A 25,568-nucleotide genomic window follows, 5' to 3' on the forward strand; every position below is an offset into this window, starting at 1 on the left:
CTCTCTCTCTCTCTCTCTCTCTCCAGCGACCGTTAACATTTCTTCTCCCCCCCCCCACAGTTTAAGAAATTCATTTCCTCTTGTCTCATTTCCAGAGCCAGCTCATTTGTTTGTGTCAGCGCAATGGCACTGGTTTTTTTTTAATCTCTCTGTCTCCCTCCTTCCCTCTTTTTCTTTCGCTTCTTTCTCCTTCCTCCCTCCCCCTCCTTTCTCTCTCTCTCTCTCTCTCTCTCTCTCTCTCTCTCTCTCTCTCTCTCCAGCTTCCCCTCAACCCCAACAGTATCATCCGAGGTTACTCACATTAGGAAATCGTAAATAATTACTGTTATTATTATTTTTTAATCCTCATTGCAAGCTGCTCGTGCTCTTGAGTCAGGTATGCTCAGATCTAAGAAGGTGTGAAACTGTCGGCGCTAAAGCATTTCCACTGGGATTTTCCACGGCTGACCTTAGAACAGCCGCATGTCAATAATTGACATTAGCATGCATTTTATTCCAAACGGCCTTTTATTCTGAAAACTACCGGGAATACGGAAGGGGGGAGGTCTGTCAAAGGTGAAGGGGTCAGGGGCGCTCTGTGATTGAATCCCCAGAGAGCCACGCTAATTAATGATTGTTTTCACAACCTTCTAACGATCCCCAGGGCTCTAATTACTGCACGGGTCCCGGAAAGCAGATTGACTGCGCTGTGATTTAAAATGTAGCGTCTTTCCATTCGGAAAGGTCATGCCTTCATCAGCGGTTTGAGTTAAAGGTGTTAACGATGGAGCTGGGGTGGCGCTGAGAGCCGCTTTGACCGTTTACTCGTTAGTTATAGGGCGCCTTTAGTGCACGCACAGTTATAGCTACTGCATCTTTTAATGTGTATTTCAGCGTCACGGCGGAGACGCAAACCTCAGAATTAAGCGCTCGCAACACTCTATTGGGCAGCACTAACCCTGGACAAAGATCAATGGCAACCAGAGGTACCTTTGACTCTGATCAGCCACTTGAGGTGTGTGGAGTGGGAGGGGTCATGTATGTGTGCCCCAGCTGAGTACAGGAGACACTCTCTCGGCTAATGCACTAATACATTGCCATTAGGGGTATTACTATTAGGTACCGTGATGAATGATGTAATACAAGAACCGACATGAACAGGGCGCCCCCTGGGGCAGCACGGAGCAGGGATGAGGAGGGGAGGGGGGTATCGAATTCACAATGGGTTGTTTCACGTGTGCAACTTTTTTGTCTTTGTTTTATTAGCTTAGCAATGTTGTCAGTTTTGGACTTCTACGATTAAAAACGCAGCGGGTATAAACCAAGGAAGCGATGCTCGTTCGGTGTGGTTTAATCTACACTCAAGCACGGCTGCGTAACACCCCAATCATGCAATCTGTAAACTGAACGCATTCCTTTTCATAACGTTCATACAAGTTTAGGGGCAATTGAATTGAATGAGGTGCCCCTTTTAATGCACACAGTTTACATCTCTGACGTATATGCGGGTTGACAGTATTATTTAGAGCCTCTGTTTCCAACTGTAAAGAAGAGGAGGAAGAGGAAGAATATAAATAATAACCACGACATTAGAGCGCACTCCGGTTTGCGGGGTCGATTTCATTTCAGCCTTGATGTATAATTCACAGCTAGGGTATTGAACCTGGTATTTTCCATTACAATACAATTACGTTTTACAGCCGCGACTCTTTGAGTCTTTATGAAGCTCTCACGGGATCAGTCCAAGGGCACGTTAACTGTGAAATTACATCCGCGCTCTTGAATAATAGGAAGAAATATCAATATAAAAAAAAAAAAAAAATTACGAAACCTGGAGAGACTGAAAACCAGTTTTTTTTTAAAACTTGTATTTGGACTGTACGAAAAAATAAACATGAAAGGCGATGACAACTTCACTGTCTAGGCACCCGATCTGATTGAGATCAGTCGATTCAATGGGACGTTGTCAAGCAAAAATCATCCCATAGTACCTACTAGTCTACTAACCCCTAAATCTACCCTCTACCCCTAAACCTAATGCCTACAACCTAATCTCAACCCTTAAACCCAACGGTGTTACTATTGAAGTCATTTTTACTATTATTTGAACACCGCTTTTTAGCGCCCTCTAGCGGCTGCTACACCCGCCGTCCATTAAAGCGCTTGATCCGGACCGACTCTACCTGCTGGGAGGCTAGTAGGTATCTACTGGACCATTCCTGTGGGATGATTTTGCTTGATAACGTCCCGTTCAACCGACTGATCTCAATCAGATCGGGTGGGCTGCACAGACACACCCTGTGTTGTCAAACTCACACCTGATTTAAAGGAACCTGACATTTTCCAAAAGTTTGCTCTTGTCTTGTTGAGTAGGTGACGGTCACGCTAAAGTTACAGAGGCGATTTCCAGCCGGTACAGTACACGCAGTTCTGCAGTGATGCACGCTTTGTTTTCCAGCCCGGATGGATTACGATGCCCGTGTCAGATCAATCCAGATGGAGCCGTTGGGACTAGTTTCACAGAGAACAGCGCCGGTTTCACACCTCAGTCCAATTAATAGACTATAGGGACAGCTCATCAATACTGTCTCTCAATGGGAGACGTTGATGACAAAGAACTGCTTGTTAGCCCTGCAGCTAATTATGAAACCAGCGCCCAAAACACACAGAATAGCACGAAAAACGAATAATTAAAAAGAAAACACACACCGCCAAAAAAGAATGAAACAGAAAAGCACAGAATACTTTGTTTCATGCAGCCACAGAACCATTTATTTCTGCACAGTAACTTAAAACATTTAAAAAAACAAAAAATATTTAAAAAAAGACGTACTCGGATAACTTGCAATGAACACATTTATTGTACAGAACTTGTGGCATGAACAGAAACAAACGCAAGCCATCCACACAATGTTAATAACAATGAAAATGATCTCACAGCTTGGAGCTTCTTGGCTGCATCAATGCTTCCAGTGTACAGCAGACTGATCGTTTTTATTCAAGCAGAACAATGGCACTGAGGATAAATAAATAAATAGATACATGCAAGACTCATAAAACAGGGTGTTTCCCCGATTAAACGTTTACATTTTTATGTTTGATTATTTTCGCTTACAGTTTAGGGTTTAAATCTGTATGCAAACTATCACTGACATGCAATACAGCGATATTCTGAAACGCTCTGGTGACATCAAAAAACGACACTCTCCTGCATACGCTGTTTGCATTAACTGGTAAGGCCAAATAACTAACAGCATTCCCTCTGTAAATCGTTTACAGGTCTCTGCAATTCTCTGATAACTCGGACGCACTGAATATTATAAGAGTGCACGGGTCTGTTTTTTTGCTGAATCGTCCGGTTCTATAAAAAAGCGTTTGCATAATTGTTTTAACGCTTCGCTGCCCCTGGTTATGCCCCCATACCTGTTTATTTGCCTATTTTCTCAATGTCAAATATATTGGACACCAAAGGGTTAAAACAGTGTTTATTTATTTATTTTGCAATCAAGGTTAACGAAGTACGCGGCTCCCGCGCGCATCAATCTTGTGAAATGACTTTGCTGTTATAAAAGCGGTTCACATATCAATGAAGGCAAGGAGTCGGCAATTAATCATCGGGCTTTTTAATTCACCAGCCCCCCTCCGTCTTTGACCTCGGCGTCTCCAGCTCGTTATCGTTTGCTGAGAGGAGTCGTTAACAGCCCGGTCAGTCATTCATTAAGATCTCACGCTGCCGTTTACAAAGGAAGACGCTTCCAGTCGCCTCCCGTCACCCATACAGATGCAATTTGTATGTTTCGCATTACAAGCCTTGCATTAATGCGTTTCAAGTTTATTAAAGGCGATTTACGCAAAACACCGCCACGTAAAATTACCAGTTAAATATTCACTGTTATTCTCTAGTCTACGAAAAGGCAGCGTATTAAACAAAATGAATAGGGTGCACACATTTTGTGAAAGGTCACTACCACATCATCCTGGAAAGAAAAATCGTATGTTTTATTTCACAGATTTCTTAAAACTGCACAGAAAAAAGCCTATGACCACAACCAATCTGTTCTCCCTGCACCACAGAGAGGTCCTGGCGATAAATCATTTTCTTCAGGTCGAAAAACAAAACACAAGGCACATGGTCTCTGGAGCTCTCCTTGGGTTAATATATATATGATATGATCTTCACAGGCAGGGAGGAGAAGAAAGGGTATTAATTACATCTCTCTCTCCGAGGGCAAATACAGAGAAACTGTACAGAAATACACCCCCCTGGATAATACACACGAGCACAACGCCACGCTGTTTTAAAAGGCAGGGCAATGAGCCTAAACTGAATTGCTGTAAAACACTCACCGTCAGCACATTTGCACGTACCAATCAAAACCCGCACTATCCTGTTACCGCACAGCGGCGCTATACTGGAGAAAGTGAAATTGTAACAGGACACCCACTTTAGGCATGTTGTCTCCCTATCTGGGCGGTGGACATGAATGAGAAATCAATGGGACGGGTTGAAGTACTGTATGAGGATGTATCACCTTCCTGACTGTAAAAACAACAACTATGTACAAATTGAGTCTGATTATTACAATATCATTTTTCTTTTTATAGTAAAGACAAGCGAAACAGATTAACACATACAAAACAAAAGCGATACAGTAGATGAAACACGTGAAACGTTTGGGTTGCTGATCCAGGGACGTTAATAAGACTCCCACTGCATGGGTATTTGATCCATTCCTGGTTTTGCTAGGAGCTTCATAAGACACATCTGAGCTTGTTACCCATAAACATCAAGCTCATAGTAAAACCTGGAATGGGTGAAACTGCCGTGCAATGCTGTGGAGGCTTTTAGTGGCTGGAAGAGATATTCAAGTCTGGAAGACGTGATACAGAATTATTATTTTTTATATTTTTACTACTGCATATGGGCCATTTTAATCTTGTAGCAAACAGCCAAGACAGATGATGTACTAGCAAAGACAATGGTCAGGTTCACTAAACCTCTGCTCCAGTTCAAATAGAAAACATTTTCAAGAAATTACAGTAGGCAGCACACTATTTATGAGTTATTGTTACATGTCCCAGATGTTGATTTCTAACTTTTGGTGCATGTCACATTTAAAACTAAATAAATACACAAACAGCATACCGCCTGACAGTAACATACGGTTACGAGATACAACTCTGTCTGTGGAGTCATCCTCACCGGATATATAAAAATAATGGTGTGAAAACTTTGCCCACAAGCTGAAGCTTAGTAAAATTGACCCAGAAATGTCACTTTCCGTTGAACGTTTAGCACCTCCTTTGGTCCTGGGAGGGCAGTATCACGGCCGCTCTCTCTCCCCTCCTCAGTATGCCTGGGGTCCAGCCTTGCTCTCTCCTGCCTGTGAATAGGGGGGGATGGCCGGTCCTGAGTTCTGCTGGTCGATCGACTGATAAGAGTCTCTGTTAGGAGTCACGTTGGGTAAACCTGCACAAACACAGCGTGGGTCAGAGAAAACGTTAACAAGACTAGAAATAATCACCTTCATCGTGACGAAGCGCTGACACAGGGCTACAGCGGCTATTCTTGTCCGTTCCTTTCCATTGCAGGGCTACCAGCTTTAACCCTTTCAGTCCTGAATTATTTTTGTCGAGCTGAAGAATGCACATTTTTATTTTTATTTTGGCATATGGGACTTTAAAGTCCTGTCAGTATTTTAAGAACTGTAAAGAGCGGTGAGATGAGGTGCCGGCACTGAAAGGGTTAAAGCTGTATAGTTTGATTGCAAAGTCACAGGTGACACAATATCCAGATGTACTGGTTTGTCTACACTGTGGTTTTGAACAATGGGTTGCTTCCCTTTCTATTTCCCCCGAACACTTCCCATAAGTAAGTTGATCAACTTTTTCTTTTTTGTAAAAGGCAAATAAATACTGTTTCCACTTATTAGATCATTTATATCTAAAAATAAACAAGTAAACAAACCAGAAGACAGCCGTCAGAGGGTCTGCTAGGAAATTAAACACATTACATTTAAAAATGCTTTATTAAAAAAACAAACAAATGCGCACTGGGATCCTCGAGACTCAGCAGTTTGTTTTTTCGGGGGTCCCAGATATTAAATATGTAACATTGAGTACAACAGCCTTAAAATACCTGCAACAGTCTTCAGAAGCAACAAGAACAACAACAACACCACAAAGACAGAGACAGGAACACAGAGAGACGAAGCAAAGCACACAGCCGTCACAAACTGACGGGACGCAGCGGTTGCAGCTCCTTCACTGCACTGTTTTAAAGATAAAAAGGAAAAACAAAGAAAGCCATCGGATTAGGTAGCTGCGAAGCCCAGAGCTGCCGGCAAGCAGCAATGACTTCGATTGGTTGGCTGCAAATTGAAAAGCGTGGAAAAGGATTGGTTTGCCGTATGGAAACAGGGTGTGAACTGGCAGTGGATTGGTTGACAGGGACGGAAGCAGCATGTGATTGGTCGAGGAGGCACACAAGACATCAAGCAGCTCTCTTGTCCCGCTTCAGGAGGGTGAAGGATGAAGAGGTGAAGAGGTGGAGGTGTGAAGGTCAGAGGTGAAGATCACAGACAGAGGATCAAGAGGACCGTTCAGTAGGGCAGGAGGGGTAAGGAGGGCGATGGGGGGGTGGTTTCAGCAGTGACGACTGTGGGGGACACTCTCAACACTGTCCATCGTGTATCGGCTGTCTACAGAAGAAGTCTCCAGGTCTTAGGGTCAAAAAGAAAACCGAAAAGGAGAAAAAAAGAGTCAGGAAGTTGAGCAACATAATCTTAGCAAGACATGACACAAGAACATGCAAACGAGTGCAACGCAGAGAAGGACGTTTGTGTGCAAAGCCTCACGGACCAGACTAGAAAGTTTGAATACTGTAAAAGAAGGATTTAAAAAAAAAAGATATATTTCATGCAATGTTCATGCAATGAGCAAAACAATGCACTGAGGTTGAGTACTTGTTAAATAAAGAACCTGCATTTTTGCTTTGTTTAAAAAATTCTGGTTGCGCTGTCTGTCTGTCTGTCTGTCTATCTATCTATCTATCTCTCCACAAATCCATCCAGACATCTTTTACAGTACTCCGAATGATCAATTTACTTTGAAAACTGTGCCTGATATTCCCCCCACTGGCAAACTGCAGGCAAATTCCCTACTAAATGTATTGCATGGGCAATTTGCCCACAGTGGAAGATAAGGGCCAGTGTGTTTAGGCTGAGAGAGAGAGGGACCTTAATCCACCTCTTTCCAAAGCTGTTGATTTCACTTACAAAGAACAAGCCTACAGATGAAACCCCAGTGTTTCTGTGCGTGCATTGAAACCGTTCCACCTTGTGCTATATTGTACCATACGCTATAACTCTGAATCAATCACTAAATAAAACAGTTGTGTGGTGATGCATTGTACAGGACAGAGTCCTGCGCCTGCGTGCTGTGCTGCTGGTGTGTTCACACTACATACCAAAGCCGACGTACTCCCCGCCCCTCTCGCGGTACATCTGGTAGACGAAGAAGCAGGACGCGGGTTTGAGAATGAGACTCAGAATCGCCATGCCAGCGCAGAACCGGAACAAGGACGACACAATCGCCCCGCTGGGGTAGTAAATCCCGAAGTGGATGATATCCGTCAGGATGGTTATCGACATTCCAATCAAAAACTGGGAAGAGAAATTGTTGGGGGGAAAAAAAGGACTGAAAAAGGGCAGCAATTGTAGAAGCGATCCAAGAGATTAGCCTTTTTTTTTTTACATTCTGAATTGAATCTCCATCAACAATTTCAGCTCAACACAGCAGACCACTTAACCCGCACCGGATTTGGATAAGCTCCTATAAAAGACACTGAATCAACTGAACTAGCCGGCGTCTCCTTGCCCAGTTACTTGGAGCTGAAAGAGTTCCGGGTACAACAGCATATTGTACAGTAATAAGACATTGCAAATGGATTGAAAAGTATCTCTGTGCTGCTGTAGGCTGTTCAGGGTGATTTCCATCATCCCCTGCTGCATTCACAGCTGAAACTCCTTTCGTTTCCTGACATGTTTCGAATGAGGTTAGAGATCTGTAAACTCACCATGAGCACAGCGTCGATGGAATCCCTCTGAGCGATGGCCCAAACCGCAATGGCAAGAATGGTGAAGTTACCCCAAACGTAAGATAAAGGGAGCCACGGGTACATACAACCCCTGGGAAGCACAAGACACACACAAAATTGTATACAAGAAGTGTCCCACCCTAATACAGTTAAATAAATAATAATAATAATAATAAGCTTGATAGGCTCTTTAAACTCGACCCCATTACTCTAAATATAATAATCCTTTAGCACGGTCCTCAGTTATATGGAAATACCATTTTTGGTTGGAAAGGGCTTGTTACACAATGCTGGTATATTCCATTACTCATAGACATCCCTACAATAAATAAAACAGTACAGTAGTCTCTACAAATTTGTATAAAAATCAACAGTTTATTGGATTAAACGCAAATGCAATCAGAAAGGTAGACTGGAGTCTGATACAAATGTTGATGAAATTCAAGGCAGATATGGTGTTCACCTAGAGTGTAACAGGCATGACATGATCAGCGCAAAACACAGTTTTAAAAAGCACGGATGTTTTTCAAGCTTTGACGGAATAAGATTTGCTCAGCTGGATGCTAATCTCACAGCGTTTTTTCCTGCTCAGAGAGAAAGGGACACAAAGCTAGTGCTGAACTGAAGAAACCGCACTCATGTGAGGCTCACAATCACAAGACCTGCTGATGAGCTGACCTTCTAAATAACACACACCCTTTAAAGGCTGTCATTGCATCTCCTGGGCTGGGAACCTGCACAGCAGACTCACAAGGGGATGGATCAAACTGCTACACACTGGGATTATTTTCAATGCTTTACAATTGAAAAATAATGATAATAATTAAACACAAAAAGACACTGATAAACTCCTCTAGTACTTCTATCCCTAAACTGACCCCCCCCCCCCCCCCACCCCCAACCCCCTTTTAATTTCTACTAATCATGGTGCAGTCCACCCTTGAAACAGCAATAGGAAAACAGGAGAAGGTGTGTCTTTTTGCTCAGCTCACTCACCATGTTGTTAGAAGCCAGTGGACAAAGACGATAGCCTAGTGTCAGAAGAAAGGAAAGAGAAATTGGAGTGGAGATAAGGATTGTCATCATCATAATTATTATATTCAAATGGCGATTATGACCCAGTTGTTTATTACAGCGTGTGCTGAACATTAGTACTTAAGTATGCTGTACAGCACACAGAACTGTTTAAACCTCATGCAACCCCTCAGTTCGTTCATTAGCTCAGTCCAGTGGTGCCATACTGAACACACCTGAAACATGTCATTTAACACGGAACTTTCAGTGTGTTTTTGATATATGAACCAATTACGTGAGAAAGGGCATGTATTTACGAACAGTACAATAACTGTGCTGTATAACAACTCAGGGCCGTGTATTGCGGTGGCACTTCCTTAATTCTGACATTTTAATCAAGTGTAGACGAATTTAAAACGACTTATTAACACATTCAGTGCTGGGACGGCTGTACACTAGTTATATACAGCTTATGGTCAAAAGTTTCGCACCTCTACAATTTTACTTCATGTTAGATTTCGAAGTGTCACTTTTTTATTGTTGTCAGTTTTTCGTTAAGTATCTGGAAAAATACAAATCGGTGTAATGCCATATGTTAACCTAACATTATTCAGCAGCGTTCATTTGACTTTAATATGAAGCAAAAAATGTGTTCATTCTATAGGGTGATGCAAAACTGTTAGCCATAGCTGTCTATGCAAAATAATATGTATTTACCTTCAAGTTTATAGCTGGTATTTCCATGTCCTTTGGGTACACCCTGTTGTTGCAACTTATTTCTCTCTCTCTTCCTCAGTCTCTACAGTCCAACGCAAACTCACACCATGTGACTCCTGCCTGTCCCTTCATGTGATTAGAACACAAGGTGCGTTCACGCAGATCATTCTGCGCAGACTGTGCAGAATCTGACCAAATTCAGCCAATGATCTTCTAAGAATGATCTGCGTGAACGCGCCCATTGGCTAAACTGTTCAGAATCTGCGCAGAATGGTCTCCGTGAACGCGCGCACAGTCGCTTTGCAGCACCACGCACCGCCCAAAAGGTTGCTAGGAGACCATCAGCTTGAGGGCTAAGACTTAAATGGCACTTAAATATTTTTTGGTTTGTTTTTCTTAATTATTTACCGTTTTATGGTGAAAAAAGTGTCAAAGTATAACGCGTCACATACTTAAAGTAAATATAAGGAAGGGAATATAACTTCATAACCACTTACTTTAAAGTTGCATTTCAGTTTAATTTTGAATATCCCACCAAACCTGTGTTTCTGTGCAAAGGTGTAAACCCTGCCTAAAAAACACAGTAAAGTGTAGTAAAGCGTGTGGTAAAACCATGGTGAAGTGTGGTAACCGGAAAGTCTAAAAATGCAACTGTTACTGTGTCAATTTACCATCGCAAACCTTTACTGAGTCTGAATAAAAACACGACCTTTGATTAAGAGTCGGTGTTTGTGTGCTCTTTCACCACTGGATATAAAACGATCACATGAAATACTTGCTTTTTAACAGTCAACAAAGATGTATTTTTTTCTCCATAGCTGTGTGATTCATCGTTCTCTCTCTGCTCTGTGTGGTTGAATACAAATGTAACCCTTTTGAGTGTCCAGGCAGAGACCGTTTATAATTTTCTTTTTTTTCTTTATCAGCGTGTCATTCTTTGACGTGATAATGACTGCACACGCCTCTTTCTCTATTTTTAGACTTATCTTAATTTGAACGTGTCATAAAATCATCACACAAACAAAACGTTTCCCGCTGGGCTCTGTAACTGGGCTATTAACAATGAAAACCACAGTGGAGCGGCTTTCTTCAAATTATTGATTTTGTTTGGTTCCAGTGCTGGGTTCGTGGAAGTAATGTGCTAAAATGGTATCATACTGATACCTTAATGTCTATAATAGCACCATTACAGCATGCATCATGCGTTATTGTCTGATGTCTTGAAACCATTATTTGTGAAAGCTGAAATCATTTTCAACTGCAGCACAGAGGTCGTTAAAGTGATCACAACAGCAAGCTGCCGATTTTTCTTTGGCGCTCACTTTTAATGGGGTCTTGGCAGAGCAGACAGTGCCACACAGTGGCAGAATGTTGTAACTGCAGCTTCTTTGATGGCATTTAAATCTGAGGAAGTAGGGTCTGCATTTATAAGTTGTTAGTGTCAAGCTTCGTGTGCACAACTAGCCACTGAAGTTGGCTGCAGAGAGCTTTATAATGCCAATCTTTTTTGTTTTCTTTCACCACCATTCAGTTCCAGTTCCTGTCCATCTGTTTGTTTTCTGTTCTATGGACCAGATGCCCTGTTCGTTGCTCCTGTGGCTCCCAAGCGTGACTCTCTCCTCACGTTGTTTCTGAAGAGCTCGTTTGTCTTCTGGTCACTCTGGTGATGCCTGGTACAGTGCTGTATATAGCCTATATATATATATATATATATATATATATATATATACACACACACACACACACACACACACAGTATACAGTATTTATAAGGTACAGCTGTGTGTCTGTGGTGAATTCTAATGTGTCATCTGTGGAGTGGAGTTTAGGAGCTGGTTACAATTATGTAGAGAAATGATCCTACCTGCGTTCAAATCCAGTTTCATGTTTAAAATCACAGATCTCTTTATTTTACCAGGATACCAACACCTGAGCTCTTCTGAAAGCAGCAGAAATGTGTGTTTCAGGTTCCCTAAAGTATGATTCAATTCACACCTTTGTGTTTCAGGTTCCCTAAAGTATGATTCAATTCACACCTGTGTGTTTCAGGTTCCCTAAAGTATGATTCAATTCACGCCTGTGTTTTTTATGTATAAATTGCTGAGGAATGCTGTGTTTATAATGTATAGCACCGGCTGTGCACTGCTGATGCTGAGAACAGCTTTAGCAATTTACACCTTGGGATTGTGACAGCCTGGTTTTCCTCTCATCTTCCAGCAAATGCTAAAACTAATGCCAATTCTAAAACTGACTTAACGATGAGATGAGACTTCCCACAAGCCCCTAAATGAAACGTCTGCGACGCTTGCTTGTTTGGGGTTTTCTAACTCTGCTGTTGGGTGTTTCTTGTTGATAAAATGGTGGAAAAATTAGAGAATTAGGAGAAAAAATGTTCTTTCTTTCTTTCTTTCTTTATTGAAAGCTGGATGTTCACCAGCCTAGACTCAGACAAGTAAACCATGATAGCCCTACTGACCATAGCTGCTTTGTTTGCTCCGGAAGGGCTATTGCTGTATAAATGAGGCAGCTAAACAGTCTGGGGAGAGCGAGTGGCTGAGGGACTCGGGCTGTGCGTCTCCACTCTGCTCTCTCCTTCTCTCTTGTCTTTCACACTCTGCTGTTAATAAATCTCTTTGTCCTGTTACACAATCGGGGCAGATGGTGGGCCAGTTCCATACACTGCTTCCCTGTGTCGGGGTCACCCTCTGCCGACCCCCTGACCCCAGCTCAATGACAGCGAGCTGTGAAAGGCGGTCATGTGGAAATAAGATGCGCGAGCGTGCCCCTCCCCCTCTCCCTTCTCCTCCCCCTCCCCTCTCCTCCCTTCCTCGCAAGTTTGCTACAGCTGCCCCTGGCACCACTTCAGCAGGCTGGTTTAACTAGGTCAATAGACAAGCTTATTTCTAACAAACAAACTACAGATTAAAATAACATAATCACATGACAGCAACATAACCCGAGGCGTACCCCCATCCCCCGGTGTTCAACAGCAAGAAAAGGAAATGCATTCACATTGGTTTCAGTCTCACAGGCACTAGATAGTAGTCCTCTCTTTATTAACAGTCATTGGAGATACGCATGCAGTACGTCACAACATCACAGCATCCACCAGACCCCTCTCCGGGTCTTACTTATTACAAACCCTCAACTTCATTAGTATTCAATGATTTCCATTACATGAGAGTAGATGTTAAAACTTCATGCTGATTTGAACTCGGCCATGGCAATCCTTCTGTATATGTACACAAGCTCACCAGCCTGTCGTTTACGACACATAACCCCCCCCCCCCCCCCCAAATAAATAAATAAATAAATAAAATCTCAGTTTTCATCTCTTCTATATTTCAGAATTGTTAAAAAAAAAAAAAAAAATTATAAAAAACACCTGGAAATGAAATTCGTTTTCTTTATACAAAAAAAGGGCAGTGATTTCACAGCAGTTTTGGCATCTTGAACTGAACACAAAACACATTTAATAAAAGACAAAATCCTTGTACAATGTAACAATCTTCGATATACAGTATTATATATTACAAAAAGAAAAATCCCTAGAAATCCACGATAAAGCAGAACTGATACGTTGAATATAGAAACAGCTGACGTCGCGTTGGCCTTGCGTGGAGACAGCTGTTCTAGCACGCCTGGATATGTGTGGCGTGGAGCATCACTGCTCCCTCCTGCTCTCAGACCGTCATGAAGGAGCCCTGGTCGTTGTCGGCAGACTCGGGATCGATGCACCGGCCACGTCGCCGTGTCACCCTCCTGTTCCGGTGGAATTTGGCGTAACACCGGAGTCCTGGTCAGAGAAACAAAGAACAAGCTTCAATCCCAGCCTGAGCTTGCAATGAATCAGCATCTCATCCCATTGGATTGAACAGAGAGGCGAGGACTGGACGCGAAGCGCTAACCTCGCGGTTCAAAGACGAACGCCTTACCGTTCAACTAAAGAGCAAGCTCTGTAGTCGAGAGGGAAGCACGGGTCACGCGCGGGTGTCCGTAACCCATCAGCCGCTTGGAGGAGGTTCGTTACAAGCCTCTGTGCACGTCTACAAAGCTCTGCCAGGTCTGTGCTCAGGACTCACCTTCTTCACACATGCAGTCGTCGTAGCACTTGTTGTTGAGTCCGCGGTTGTGCGGTTTGCACACGTGCTGGCGGAGGTCACAGCAGGACCCTGGGGAAGCGAGAGGGAGCGCAAATCAACCAATCACAGTGAAGTATTTTGCCAAAAGCAGGGCTAGACAACAACAAACAGAGGGGCGGAGCCTGGGCTGGCACTCACCGGGCAGGCAGTCGAGGTGGTGGTCACATGGTTCGGCTTCGGCCTCACCCTCCAGAGTCTCGTTCCCGCTGCTGAGGTTCTTACTGCGCCGCTTGTCTGCAGGAAACACTGCGGTCAAGGACGCTGCCAGACTGCATTGGTAATACTGCAGGGCACTCAACACACCTGAGGGTTGGGTCAGTTCCTGTTCCTTTTTAAAATCAATTCCGAACCTCCAATTACAATTCCCAGTCCCTTTTTTTTTAAATCAATTCCAACTCATCATTGATCGAAATTTGCAATTAGCAGCGTTCAGGTAAAATGAGCTTCTCACAGTGGCAACAGTTTATTGTTAGTGGAGTAAACTGTCTTCAATTTAAAAGCAGCTGACCAATCACGGTGATTATTACGTCTCTAAAACATCAATTCCAATTGAAATTCCTTCCAAGGGATTTAATTGGGAATTGATTTTCAAAAGTTAGTGGAAATGGAGTCTCCCCGATCCTGCCCACAGTGCTCAGAATGCATGGTACTGCACTGGGAAATGATTGCATAGAGAGTATTTTAGTATGGTGCAGTTCAATGCGTTGATATTCCTGCATGTAAGCAACGTGGAATTACTTCATTCAAAATCAGGGGTGGAAACAGGAATCCCATTGGAAAGCGGTCTGAGACGTTCCTGGTTTTACTGAGAGTTAGTGGTTTGCCTAAATTCCCAGTGAACCTGGAATGGCTCAAAGTGCTATGCAATGGGAGTCTTACCTGCATCCCTACTGGAGTACCTGCATGGTAACACTTTATGATAAGTGACAAGGCAGAAGTGTGAACACTGTTTTGAAATATTTAGTCAGAATTGCGTCTCGCCTTTCTTCCTGGAGGAGGGCCATGCTGGTTTGAGGTCCTCGTAGTCCGTCCAATCAAAGAGGGCCATGTCCAGCGTTGGCATGACATCACCGTCTGACCTCACACGCCCCTGCGAGGGTTTCTGAAAACAGAGACACAGCTCTGTACACAAATCACTTCAGAAAACAGTGAAACGCTGGTACTAGGCTGTACTGGTGAGTGACTGAAATTCATTCTAAAAGTTTCCCAGGGTATTCTGACAGTGTTACCCTCCATTTCCCAGGACTTTACTATCCATGTCCCATAGTCTACCTTTGTTTGCCATGCTTATTAATAGGTTTTACCATACCTCGCTATTATTTACAATGTTTACCTATGCTTTACTACACTTTACTAGGCTTCTACTATGGGAACATTTGATTGGGGCTCTTTATTTAGAACCCCGTACTGCACCTTGACAGCTTCTGCATCTTTTTTTTAGCTGTGTGCACCCAGATAACCCTAACAAGTAAAACAGGACTCTGTCCCTTTGCAGTATGATTTCTGGGTGGATCGACCAGTAACCCTAACCCTTACACCACAGAAACTAGACCATGCAGTCTGGTAACAACCAGTTATCTCCAGCGATTCTGAAAAGCTGTTCTATTCAAGACACAATAATGGATTTCACCGTCCCAAGGGGGAGCTCCCTCAGGGAGAAAGGGAACACAGGGCATTGTAACGAGGGGTCACGGGTGCTGACCCGAGTCACTCACCGTGGTACCAACACATGTCAACACCAATCTGCTCATAAAAGCAAAAAATAAATGATCAAGCATTATACCAAAGGCAGATAATTGGGCACCGCTGTGCCGTGCGCGTATTGTGTGAAGTGTGAAAATGCTAATGGCCCTTGCCACACATTGGTTCAGCTTATTAAAAGCAAGCTTGCAGACATCCACGCTGCTGCGCGCCTGTTCCCTCCACAGCCACGGCTGCAGAGCGGCCTTTTATTGAGACATAATTAGCCCACGGAAACAATGATTAGAACGCGTCTGCCAGATAATGCTGAAGGAAGCTGGAGATGATTAATGATTCAAGAGCAGGGAGGAAAAAGAAAGAGCAACAAGAAGAGAAGCCGAGACAGTCCCACGCTGCACACAACGTGACGACAGCAGAGAGAACCGTAGTGCGTGTGGCACTGTAGCACCTGGGCTAAAGGGACAGACACATTCTCTACAGCCTGACATGATCAAATCAGGTCGGTTACGACAGGTCTGGGCTGTCTGTGATCTAGGAGAAGTAAAATAGTTTTCTTTTTTGTGGCAAATTCTTTTAATTGGATCAGCTGAAATACTCGTATGTACCTATTCAGCAGACCCTATTAAACAGTATTACATATATATATATATATATATATATATATATATATATATATATATATATATATATATATATATATATATATATATATATATAGATACTGTATATATATATATATATATATATATATATATAAATATGCTAGCAGTGTAATTCTGCTCCGGTCAGCAGGTGCAGTACAGTTTTGATCAGCTCTCTTAGCAGCAGTACAGAATACAATACTGAGCCATTGCACAGCAGCGGTGAGCAGCACTGACAGACACCGAGGTGCAGGGGAATCTCATTATGAAAAACAAGGTGTGAAAACAGACAGATGTAGCGGCAACCCTAGGGGAGCAATACCCCCGGAATAAACCGAAAAGCAATTTCATTAAATTCTCCAGCTTGGCTCACTTAGCGCTACACCTGCCAGGAATTAATTACGTCAGTTAACTTCTGACACAATCAGCTTTAATTAAGAGATCACGTAGCAGAGGAACAGATTTCATAACCCACAATACGACTAAAAAGAAAATATATATATATATATATATATATATATATATATATATATATATATATATATATATATAGGCGTGATATGGAAGCAACGAGTGGAGATAGACAGAAGTCCGGCAGGCAGGCAGGCAGTCAGACGGACGGACATACCTTTGGTCGTGTAGCGGCGGGGGGTGGTGCAGGGGGTTCCTGGCTCGTTGCCATGGTCACCAGGGTGGTGGTGGTGGTGGTGTAGCTGGTGCTGAAGGAGGGGGGTGCAGGGGGTGAGGAGGGGGAGGCACTCTCCGAGGGGGGGGGCTCATCAAACACCTCCACCTGCTTGAACAGCAAACCCGGCTCTGGATCCACAAGGCGCCCTGGTGCAGGATTAGAGTGTGATCATTAGAGCTGGAGCAACACAACACAACACAGCACAACACAACACAACACAACACAACACAATCCATACAGCACCATTCACACCATGGCATCCCAGAACCCTGTACAAACTTAAACAACCAAGCAAGAGAGCCCACATGTACAACACAACCAAATATATACAAGCGCAGTCAAAAGAGTAGGTTTTCAATTTAGACTTAAAAAGAATCCAGTGTTTGAACCTGCCTAATGTCAGCCGGAACAGAGTTCCACAAACGAGGAGCACGACAGCAAAAAGCTGAGGCTCCAGCTGATTTAGAGGATTGTTTGGAAGAGTTCTTCATTTTCTGATGTCACAGAACGAATAGGAATAGAGTTGGTCGTTCTTGGAGATATGATGGCTCGAATCCATGAAGGACAGAGCCGCACATTTACTGAGCCTTTTAATAAACGGCATTCAATCAGCATTCAGAATTCCTTTGCTTCTCATTTCACATCTTTAGATACTTGAGATCGATGAGTCACTGGCTGTGTGGGATGAACGCGGTGAAGTGCTGAGACAGGAACATGTTCTGAATGGATAACCATGATGATATATTGTATTAGAAGCCCAAGGACATCTGGAAATCTCATCTGAATGATGTGTGGAGCCAGAGAACGGAAAGGAAAATCTCCTCTCTGCGCTACATAATGTTAGAAATTGAATAAGCTGCTCAAATTTCATTTCCACTCCCCAAACAAACAGAAAACTGGCAACTCACCCAGTGAAACCGTCCTTTATCATATTGGTACCGTCCTTTAAGGGAATTGATCATATTCCAAATGAGCAAATGTTGTGCAATTTATTTTATTTTTATTTCTTTTTTATTTATTTTTTTTTTTATAAAAAGGATCCTGGAAAAGATAAGGGACAGACTGCGTTTTTGTGAATAAAATACAGCTTGATATTCATGGAATATTATGGGACAGTTTCATGACTAGCCAATCTCCTGTCATCTCCTTTCAATAACTCTGTGAACAGAATGTTCCTGACCCCTCAGGTCCTGTGTTTACAGAGCGCTCCTGAACCCTCAGGTCCTGTGTTTATAGAACGTTCCTGACCCCTCAGGTCCTGTGTTTATAGAACACTCCTGACCCCTCAGGCCCTGTGTTTACAGAACGCTCCTGACCCCTCAGGCCCTGTGTTTACAGAACGCTCCTGACCCCTCAGGTCCTGTGTTTACAGAACGCTCCTGACCCCTCAGGTCCTGTGTTTATAGAACGCTCCTGACCCCTCAGGTCCTGTGTGTATAGAACGCTCCTGACCCCTCAGGTCCTGTGTTTACAGAACGCTCCTGACCCCTCAGGTCCTGTGTTTACAGAACGCTCCTGACCCCTCAGGTCCTGTGTTTACAGAACGCTCCTGACCCCTCAGGTCCTGTGTGTATAGAACGCTCCTGACCCCTCAGGTCCTGTGTTTGTAGAACGCTCCTGACCCCTCAGGTCCTGTGTTTGTAGAACGCTCCTGACCCCTCAGGTCCTGCGTTTACAGAGCACTCCTGACTCCTCAGGCCCTGTGTTTATAGAATGCTCCTGACCCCTTAGGCCCTGTGTTTATAGAACGCTCCTGACCCCTCACCTTTGTCGTGCCTGGCCTTGTCCTTGCCCCTGTGCTTCTTGTGCTGCTTCCTGCCCTTCAGCGTGGACTCTGCACTGGGCGGGTGGTTGTCTGGCTCGTGGAAGGGGAGCCCGAACCCCTGGAACTCCCCTCCGTGGTGCTCGTCCTGTAGGGCCGAGGGCCGACTCTCCCTCTCCCCCTGCTCCAGCCTCACTGGGGTCAGCCCCTCCAGGCCCGGTCCGTCATCCTCGGGACGGCCCAGCTGCTGCACCTCTCTGGCCTTGTCCTTGCGGCCTCCCTGTCTGCGGTGGTGCCCTGGCTGCTGTGCCCACAGCTCAGGGCTCTGGAGGTAGTTGGCAGTGCCCGTCAACTGCTGGGAGGAGCCCCTCTTGTTGTTTCTAGAGCCGGGCTCGGCGCTGTCCGTCAGGGCGAAGTCACCCACCAGCAGCAAGGTGAGGAGCAGGGCTGGGCACCAGGGACGAGCAGCCATCCTCTCCGAAGGGGTGCTACGGGGGGAAGGCATTGAAACGCATTTAGACACAGCGATTGTTTAAGAAATATGGACTTTAAGAGTTCAATAGCAAAAAATCATTTTGGGAAAATTAGGTGTGTAAGACTACCTGCATGTGTACAGCATTTCATTGCAAAAGGAAAACACAGTGAAGGAATAAGAAATGTAAAATAAAAAAATCGGGCTACACTGCACACCTACTACAATGTAAACACTAAACATGGCAGATTATTCGAACCATGGACCTCCTGATTGCAGTGCAGTCTAGCTTGTGACAGGACCCTGCACTGAACCAATCCTCCCCTGGCAATCACATTCCAATTCCACACGGGCTCCGCTTTAACAAGGTGTCTCGGATCACAGGGAAAGGAGGGAGCGGTCAGCTCCCACTAATACAACAACTGCACCGTCATCAGGATTTAAAAGCACACACTTTCCTCCCTTAGCCTTAGCAGCCAGGCTAACACAGAGGCAACACCACAGCCTGGCTCCTTCGAGAGACGCAGAACACCCCCCAGACCTTTTTAAATCACAACAGCGTGATCCCAGCCAAAGGGACGAGGGACTTCGCAAGCGAAGCGCTTTTAAAAGCAATAACGTTTAGACACAATGGCAATAAAATGTGCTAAAAACCCATTGCCCCACTTAGCCACCCGATGGAGACAAACGAAGCACAAAAAGCAAGCCAGCTGCCTCTCGCACCCTCGAGCTCAAAAGAGGTACCTCAGGGGTAAACCGGATGGTATTCGGCCCAAAGGCGTCTACTGTGCAACAGATCTTCCACAATTCATTTATTTTGGGATGGAGAGGGTAGTATTAAAGTGTGTCGCTGTATCTAGCCAAGGCCAATACGCCTTCATAAACCCTGTCTATCCTGGAGAGAACAGCTTGTTTTCTGTAGCCTGGGTTGTTGGCAGCTATAGGAAATCAATAGACACCCAGAGAATGAACTGCATATTCGAATCGAAATGCTGTGCTCAATACAATAGCCAGCTTTAGATTCGGTTTGGGACAGTGAAATTCTATACAGAGCACAATGCATTCTATACTGTCCTGTCTTACTGCACTTGCTGTGTGTGTGTGTGTGTGTGTCTGTGCGCTGTGCTGTGCTGTCTAGGGATAGCCTGGAATGTAGTGAGGTTTGGACGAATCCCTGACGGTTCACTGGTTGAGTTCTCATACCTGACTCTTCATCTTGTAGGTGTTTGTTTAGTGTTTCTGTCTATAAATGCCCCACCCCCCCTCCCCACAGTCACCGCCTCTCGTTAGCTGCTGGATTCACAGCTAACCTCCAGGAGGTCAGGACCTGGCTGTGCCCATTAAACCAGGGATCGGGTCACAGCCGTAAATTACCGGTCCGGTCACTTCAAGGTAGATGCTTGTAACATTAAAGACAACAAGAGGGGAAAAAACTACCCACCAAAAACAAGTTCATGCACAACCTGGCTGATTTAATGTTTTTATAGACCAACAAAACAGGCAGAGGGGCGCTTTGCAAAGGCATTAATCAGTTATGATCCACAATTGTTTTTAATAGGCTGAGTGCGGGTTACAGGAGTACAAGGCTATATTTCAACCGAGAACACCTGATTACATTATAAACCTGGTGATGAAAAAGGATGAGATTTATATGGAATAGACCACTCTGAGATTGAAGCAGTGCATCGCTATATATCACACTGTCTGTTACTGTACATGGTGCTGATAGAGCAGAGGTCATCAACCTCTGTGCTCAGGTAACCCTGACAGTCTCAGCTTTTGTTCAAGCCATTAAAAGGTTTGAAATATGCGTTGTTTTGCAGTGCATTTGAGACAGAAATGTGAAACTGTTATATAATGCTTTTAACTGTAAACACAGTGTGGCTTGAAATAAAGTCTACCTCAGCTACAGCTGCAAGAAAGCGTGTTCATTTTTATAATGTATTTATGCACCACTGTATCAAAAAAATGGCATGCAAAGGAAACCAATACAGAAATGATGAAATAAATACCCCCCGTTCTACTCTATAGAAGAGCGCTTGCTTGAAATACTGAAAGAATATTTCAACGCTGCTCCGCCTGCCCTGCACACACAGAGAACACTGCACACGCAAACACAGAGGGTAACCAGCAATACACACGGCATAGACACCTCGGGCTACATTCAAACACAAAGCAATCAACTCAAACACTGCAGAAAACGCAGCGCCTCGTTTAAGACTACATTGTCACCTCAAGGATTTCTGATAATAGAATATCCCAGCGTGGAGTTACTTGTACGTGGGAATTAATCAGATGTGGCCAATGAAAGGGGGTGTTGTAAATAATGGTTGTTTTTTTTTTCCACAGGAGAGATTATCTTGTGTGATTCGCTTTGACAGTAGGGGCTGAATCATGCGGAGCAGTGAAAGGTTCTGTTTCTCCTGCGCGCTGCGGTAAGGGGGGAGAGATGCTCTGTGAATAGAAGGATGAAGGCCTGGGCTACTTTGCAAGAGCAGAAACAATGCAATCGCAGTGGGGATGGTATTGTGTATGTTAATGACTGTGCTAGTCCACCTGCTGAGCCCCTGTCTTCCAACGACCATCTGTTCCCACAATCCCTAGCAGCAACCAGTGAGCTCGCTCCAAGCACGACGCAGTTCGCTTGTTTCAGAAGAAACCGAAACACAAAAAAGACAAGATGCAGCATTCGTCTTCCACACTGAAACTCACTGGATGCTTCGGATCCAGGCGGGGGATTTTTGTGTGTGCGTCTTAGGAAAGGCACGAGGCGGTGTTAGGAGTAAAGACAAGAGCTGAGAAAAGATGCTATTTAACTGGATCGCTTCCAAGCTGCCGTTACTTCTGGCTGATTTGACCGATGCCAGGTACAATGTAAAGGCTTTGCAGTTTAAAGCAGACAGAGTCTTGACTGTGATCCACTGCTTCTCTCTGCCAGGGTGTGATCGCATTTGTCTAACTATAGGACAATATAAGGTCCTCTCTTGAACTGGCACCCTGTTTTTATAGGGTGTGTTACAATTAGATGCAACACTGCAAATGCAGGCCATGGTAAATAAGCAGGGTGCTTTACTATGATTGCCCATGCATTCTCTGTGCTGTACTACACTTTACAATGCTTTTGCTTAAGCAATAGCACCTGGATTAGAGGGCAGTGCCGTGTGACTGTTGACTGCGTTGGGAAGGTATGCAATTCCATACAGATAGGCTTTATTACAGACTGGGAAGAGTGGGTCACTGATTTCTACTGGTGACTGGTAATTATTATACAAATGTCATTTGTTAATATATTGCATGCCACTTATAATCATCCCCATTCATGCAGACCTGGAAAATGTAATCATTCTGTCAACGGAGTACACAAGAGAACCACGGAAGGGCATTCAGTATTCTAGAATGAATATTCAGTGTTCTAGAATGAGTATTCTATTGGACAAGCCAACTGACCAGTAATATTTAAGAACTGCAATATTTCTTTTTGACGATAGAGAAGGATTTCTGACCTTTCTGTGGCTGGACTTCATGAAGCTTGAGTCTCCCTCCTGACCCATCCTCACAATGCAACACAGAGTACATTGTATAATAAAAGGAGCTCGGCTTTCTAATGATATTATTACTCCTATTCAGTTTCCTGCTTCGAGGCATCATTATGCAGAACATACAGCAAAGTGTTCGGGTAAGGATCAATATTTAAAAAAAAACAATTAGATTCATTATAGAAAAAAAAACGTAATTCTACCAGATGTCCGTTTATGATTTTGATTTATATCAATGTCTTAATCGAATCTGATTAAAAAAAATAAATAAATCATACAATCACAAAAGCGTGCAGCTGAAGGGCAGCAGAATAAAATGCAATGATTTACATTTGTATAAATAACTGTTCTAAGAAACTGCGTGTGACAGTATACCGCACTCTGAACAAATGTTGTGTGGGTTCAACATTCACCACAATCTACAGCAATTTTGCAACAAATTAGTTTTGAATTCGCATATAAAAATGTCGTTTACGAAAGTATAGCATTTGCTACCAAGAACACAGCTTGCCATGGTGCTTGAGCACTATATTCAGCCCACGCCGGTAGGGAAGCTTGCACACTCAAGGTTAATGAGAAATAGCGGCTATAATGAATCTGTCCCACTGACGCTCGCTTTCATCAATGGCACGCCGACGGGGTGATGTCCAAACCTCAGCTCGCGCTGCAACGCTGCACGACAATAAATCTGCGCTTGCTAGCTTGATGGTGCAAAACGAATCGCTGGACTTCTTTGTAAATGTAGTATTAGAGGAACCAGGCGCTGTCAGAATCGCACGGGAAAGCGTGCAGCGGTTGACTATACGAAGTTTGAAGACCACTAGACAGCCGTGACTGGTAAACGTGTATACCGCTGCTGCACCCGACTGACACTTGCAACAAGACTCATTTCGGGTTGTTTCAGTGACAATTTCATTACAAACCGAAGGGCTAATTACAGAACGGGGCAATGCTAGACAGTCCGGTTCTCTTTCTGGTCCGGAGAAACCAGCGCCGCTCCCTTGTCTGTATTATGTTAGGAATTAAATGGTCTGGATACAATACTATACCTTGCAATAAATGTGTTGGTTGTTAATTTAATAAAGTACAGTAATATTGCAGAAACTGGCTTTGAGCACAGCAGAGTCGAAATTCTGCACAGGTAAGAAAATGTACTGATATAAAATGAATGAAATGGCAAGAGAGCATAAATCTACACACACACACACACACACACACAAAACTAAAGTTAATAGCAAATACATATAAACACACGCGATACGTAAATAAGTCACACTAATAATAATAATAATAATAATAATAATAATAATAAATAAGCAATTAAATAAAACACTTGCATTTGATTCTTACCTGTTTTTTTTAATTTGTAAATGTTCGGGTTAAATGTCTGATCGGACTGGGACACACAGATTCAGAGTGATGCTGAAGATGCCAGATCCGAGTTCGCAGACAGCATGTGCGCGTCTGTCGGTCTGTGTGTGGGAGTGGGAGTGGGAGGGGGCTGCTTTTATTACAGAGCCGGACTCTCTGTGCGCGCAGCCGCACTGCGCGTCCACGCCGGGCACACAGAGCGTCGGCTCTATAGAGTTGAAGAGGAGGGGCTCGGGGAGTGACTGGGGTGAGGCGGGGGTTTAGGGTTAGGGAACAAAGAGAGACACAAAACACCGGGGTGGGGTACAGCAATAGGGAAAGAATTGAAGAGACACGCCCAAAAGTGTTTGACGAGCACCTAATATAAAACTGAATTCAAAGAACAAATTAACTTTGAAATACAAACCAAAACAGTGTAAAGTGAAAAAGACCTGTACCAACAAACTAGACAATTGCTGTATAGGATTCAATGGAAGTGACAGAAATGTAACATATAAGGACCTGGTTTTTATGTATTTATTGCTGACTAATATAATGTAATCCCCCACACACAGACTAGGAAGACCACACACAACGATAAAACAGCAACTCAAATATTTCCCCGACACCCGGTACAAACATGCCCAATTTCTGTATGAGCTCTTAAAGCGACAGTGTCCCGCAGCAACGTTAAACTTGTTATGCATTTAAATCTACATTACACATGATCAGTTTAATATAGCACTAAATCAGAAAGCAGGCCTTACTGGCAGTCCAGTTTGTTTCCCATTATCTTAGCTGTCAGGACCCCTGCGTGAGCCTCATAGGGCTGTCCCAGTTTCAACTTGTTACAGCTCTGACGCCCGGTTATCATATTGCAGAAACATGCTTCTATTTACATAAAAACGAAATATCAGGTTGAGATGGAAGATTTTCTAACTGCCTTATAACAGTGCGGTCCCTTAAGCAGGCAGTGCGGTCCAGGCTTGTAACCAGAAGGTCACAGGTTCAGATCCCACCCCTGCCACTGTGACCCTGAGCAAGTCACTTCACCTCCTTGTGCTCCGTCCTGCGGATGAGATGTTAAATCAACGTCCTATTGGAAGTGACTCTGCATATAATGCACAGTTCACAGCCTGCCTCTGTAAAGCGCTTTGTGATGGTGGTCCACTATGAAAGGTGCTGTCTAAAGATATTATAAAAGTGGACCCTGTATTTCTGCAGCTTCCCCATGCTATGCCTTTATCATAGTTTTTAATTTGCTTTCCCATACCTCTCTGTGCCATACCGTGAAGGGTAATCTTTTATAAGAGCGTGCCAGCAGTGTGTAATACCTTTGCCTTGTGTGACTCACCCATGTCTGCCAGCGGGGTGTCTTGCATCCCCACTGACTGCTCATGTCCTGCACAGACTGGGGTAGACAGCTCTATGGAGACTTGGAAAGGGGACTGAGTTTTATTTCTTATCA

At 43.9% G+C, this 25,568-nt stretch overlaps 2 protein-coding genes across 3 annotated transcripts; both read right to left on the reverse strand.

Moving 5' to 3' along the window:
- Positions 1–2,821: 2,821 nt before the first annotated feature.
- LOC117963581 (type-1 angiotensin II receptor-associated protein-like) lies at positions 2,822–9,959 on the reverse strand. Of its 2 annotated transcripts, none has more exons than XM_034904219.2 (5): positions 9,809–9,944; positions 9,074–9,108; positions 8,057–8,168; positions 7,448–7,643; positions 2,822–5,449 (listed from the first exon to the last, which is right to left on the reverse strand). In XM_034904219.2, the coding sequence occupies exons 1-5, from the start codon at positions 9,833–9,835 to the stop codon at positions 5,328–5,330; spliced, it is 492 nt and encodes a 163-aa protein (XP_034760110.1). In that variant the 5' UTR covers positions 9,836–9,944; the 3' UTR covers positions 2,822–5,327. The 2 variants fall into 2 exon arrangements, with proteins under 2 accessions (XP_034760110.1, XP_034760111.1); XM_034904220.2 differs by lacking the exon at positions 2,822–5,449 and adding an exon at positions 5,990–6,701 and having other exon boundaries at positions 9,809–9,959.
- A 2,866-nt stretch (positions 9,960–12,825) lies between these two features.
- LOC117425371 (draxin-A) lies at positions 12,826–24,251 on the reverse strand. Its single transcript, XM_034042254.3, has 7 exons — positions 24,101–24,251; positions 18,746–19,230; positions 16,921–17,126; positions 14,932–15,052; positions 14,089–14,184; positions 13,891–13,980; positions 12,826–13,604 (listed from the first exon to the last, which is right to left on the reverse strand). The coding sequence occupies exons 2-7, from the start codon at positions 19,212–19,214 to the stop codon at positions 13,492–13,494; spliced, it is 1,095 nt and encodes a 364-aa protein (XP_033898145.3). The 5' UTR covers positions 19,215–19,230; positions 24,101–24,251; the 3' UTR covers positions 12,826–13,491.
- Positions 24,252–25,568: the final 1,317 nt, after the last annotated feature.

Source organism: Acipenser ruthenus, chromosome 20 (genome assembly GCF_902713425.1).
Source record: "Acipenser ruthenus chromosome 20, fAciRut3.2 maternal haplotype, whole genome shotgun sequence".
Lineage (NCBI taxonomy): Eukaryota > Metazoa > Chordata > Actinopteri > Acipenseriformes > Acipenseridae > Acipenser > Acipenser ruthenus.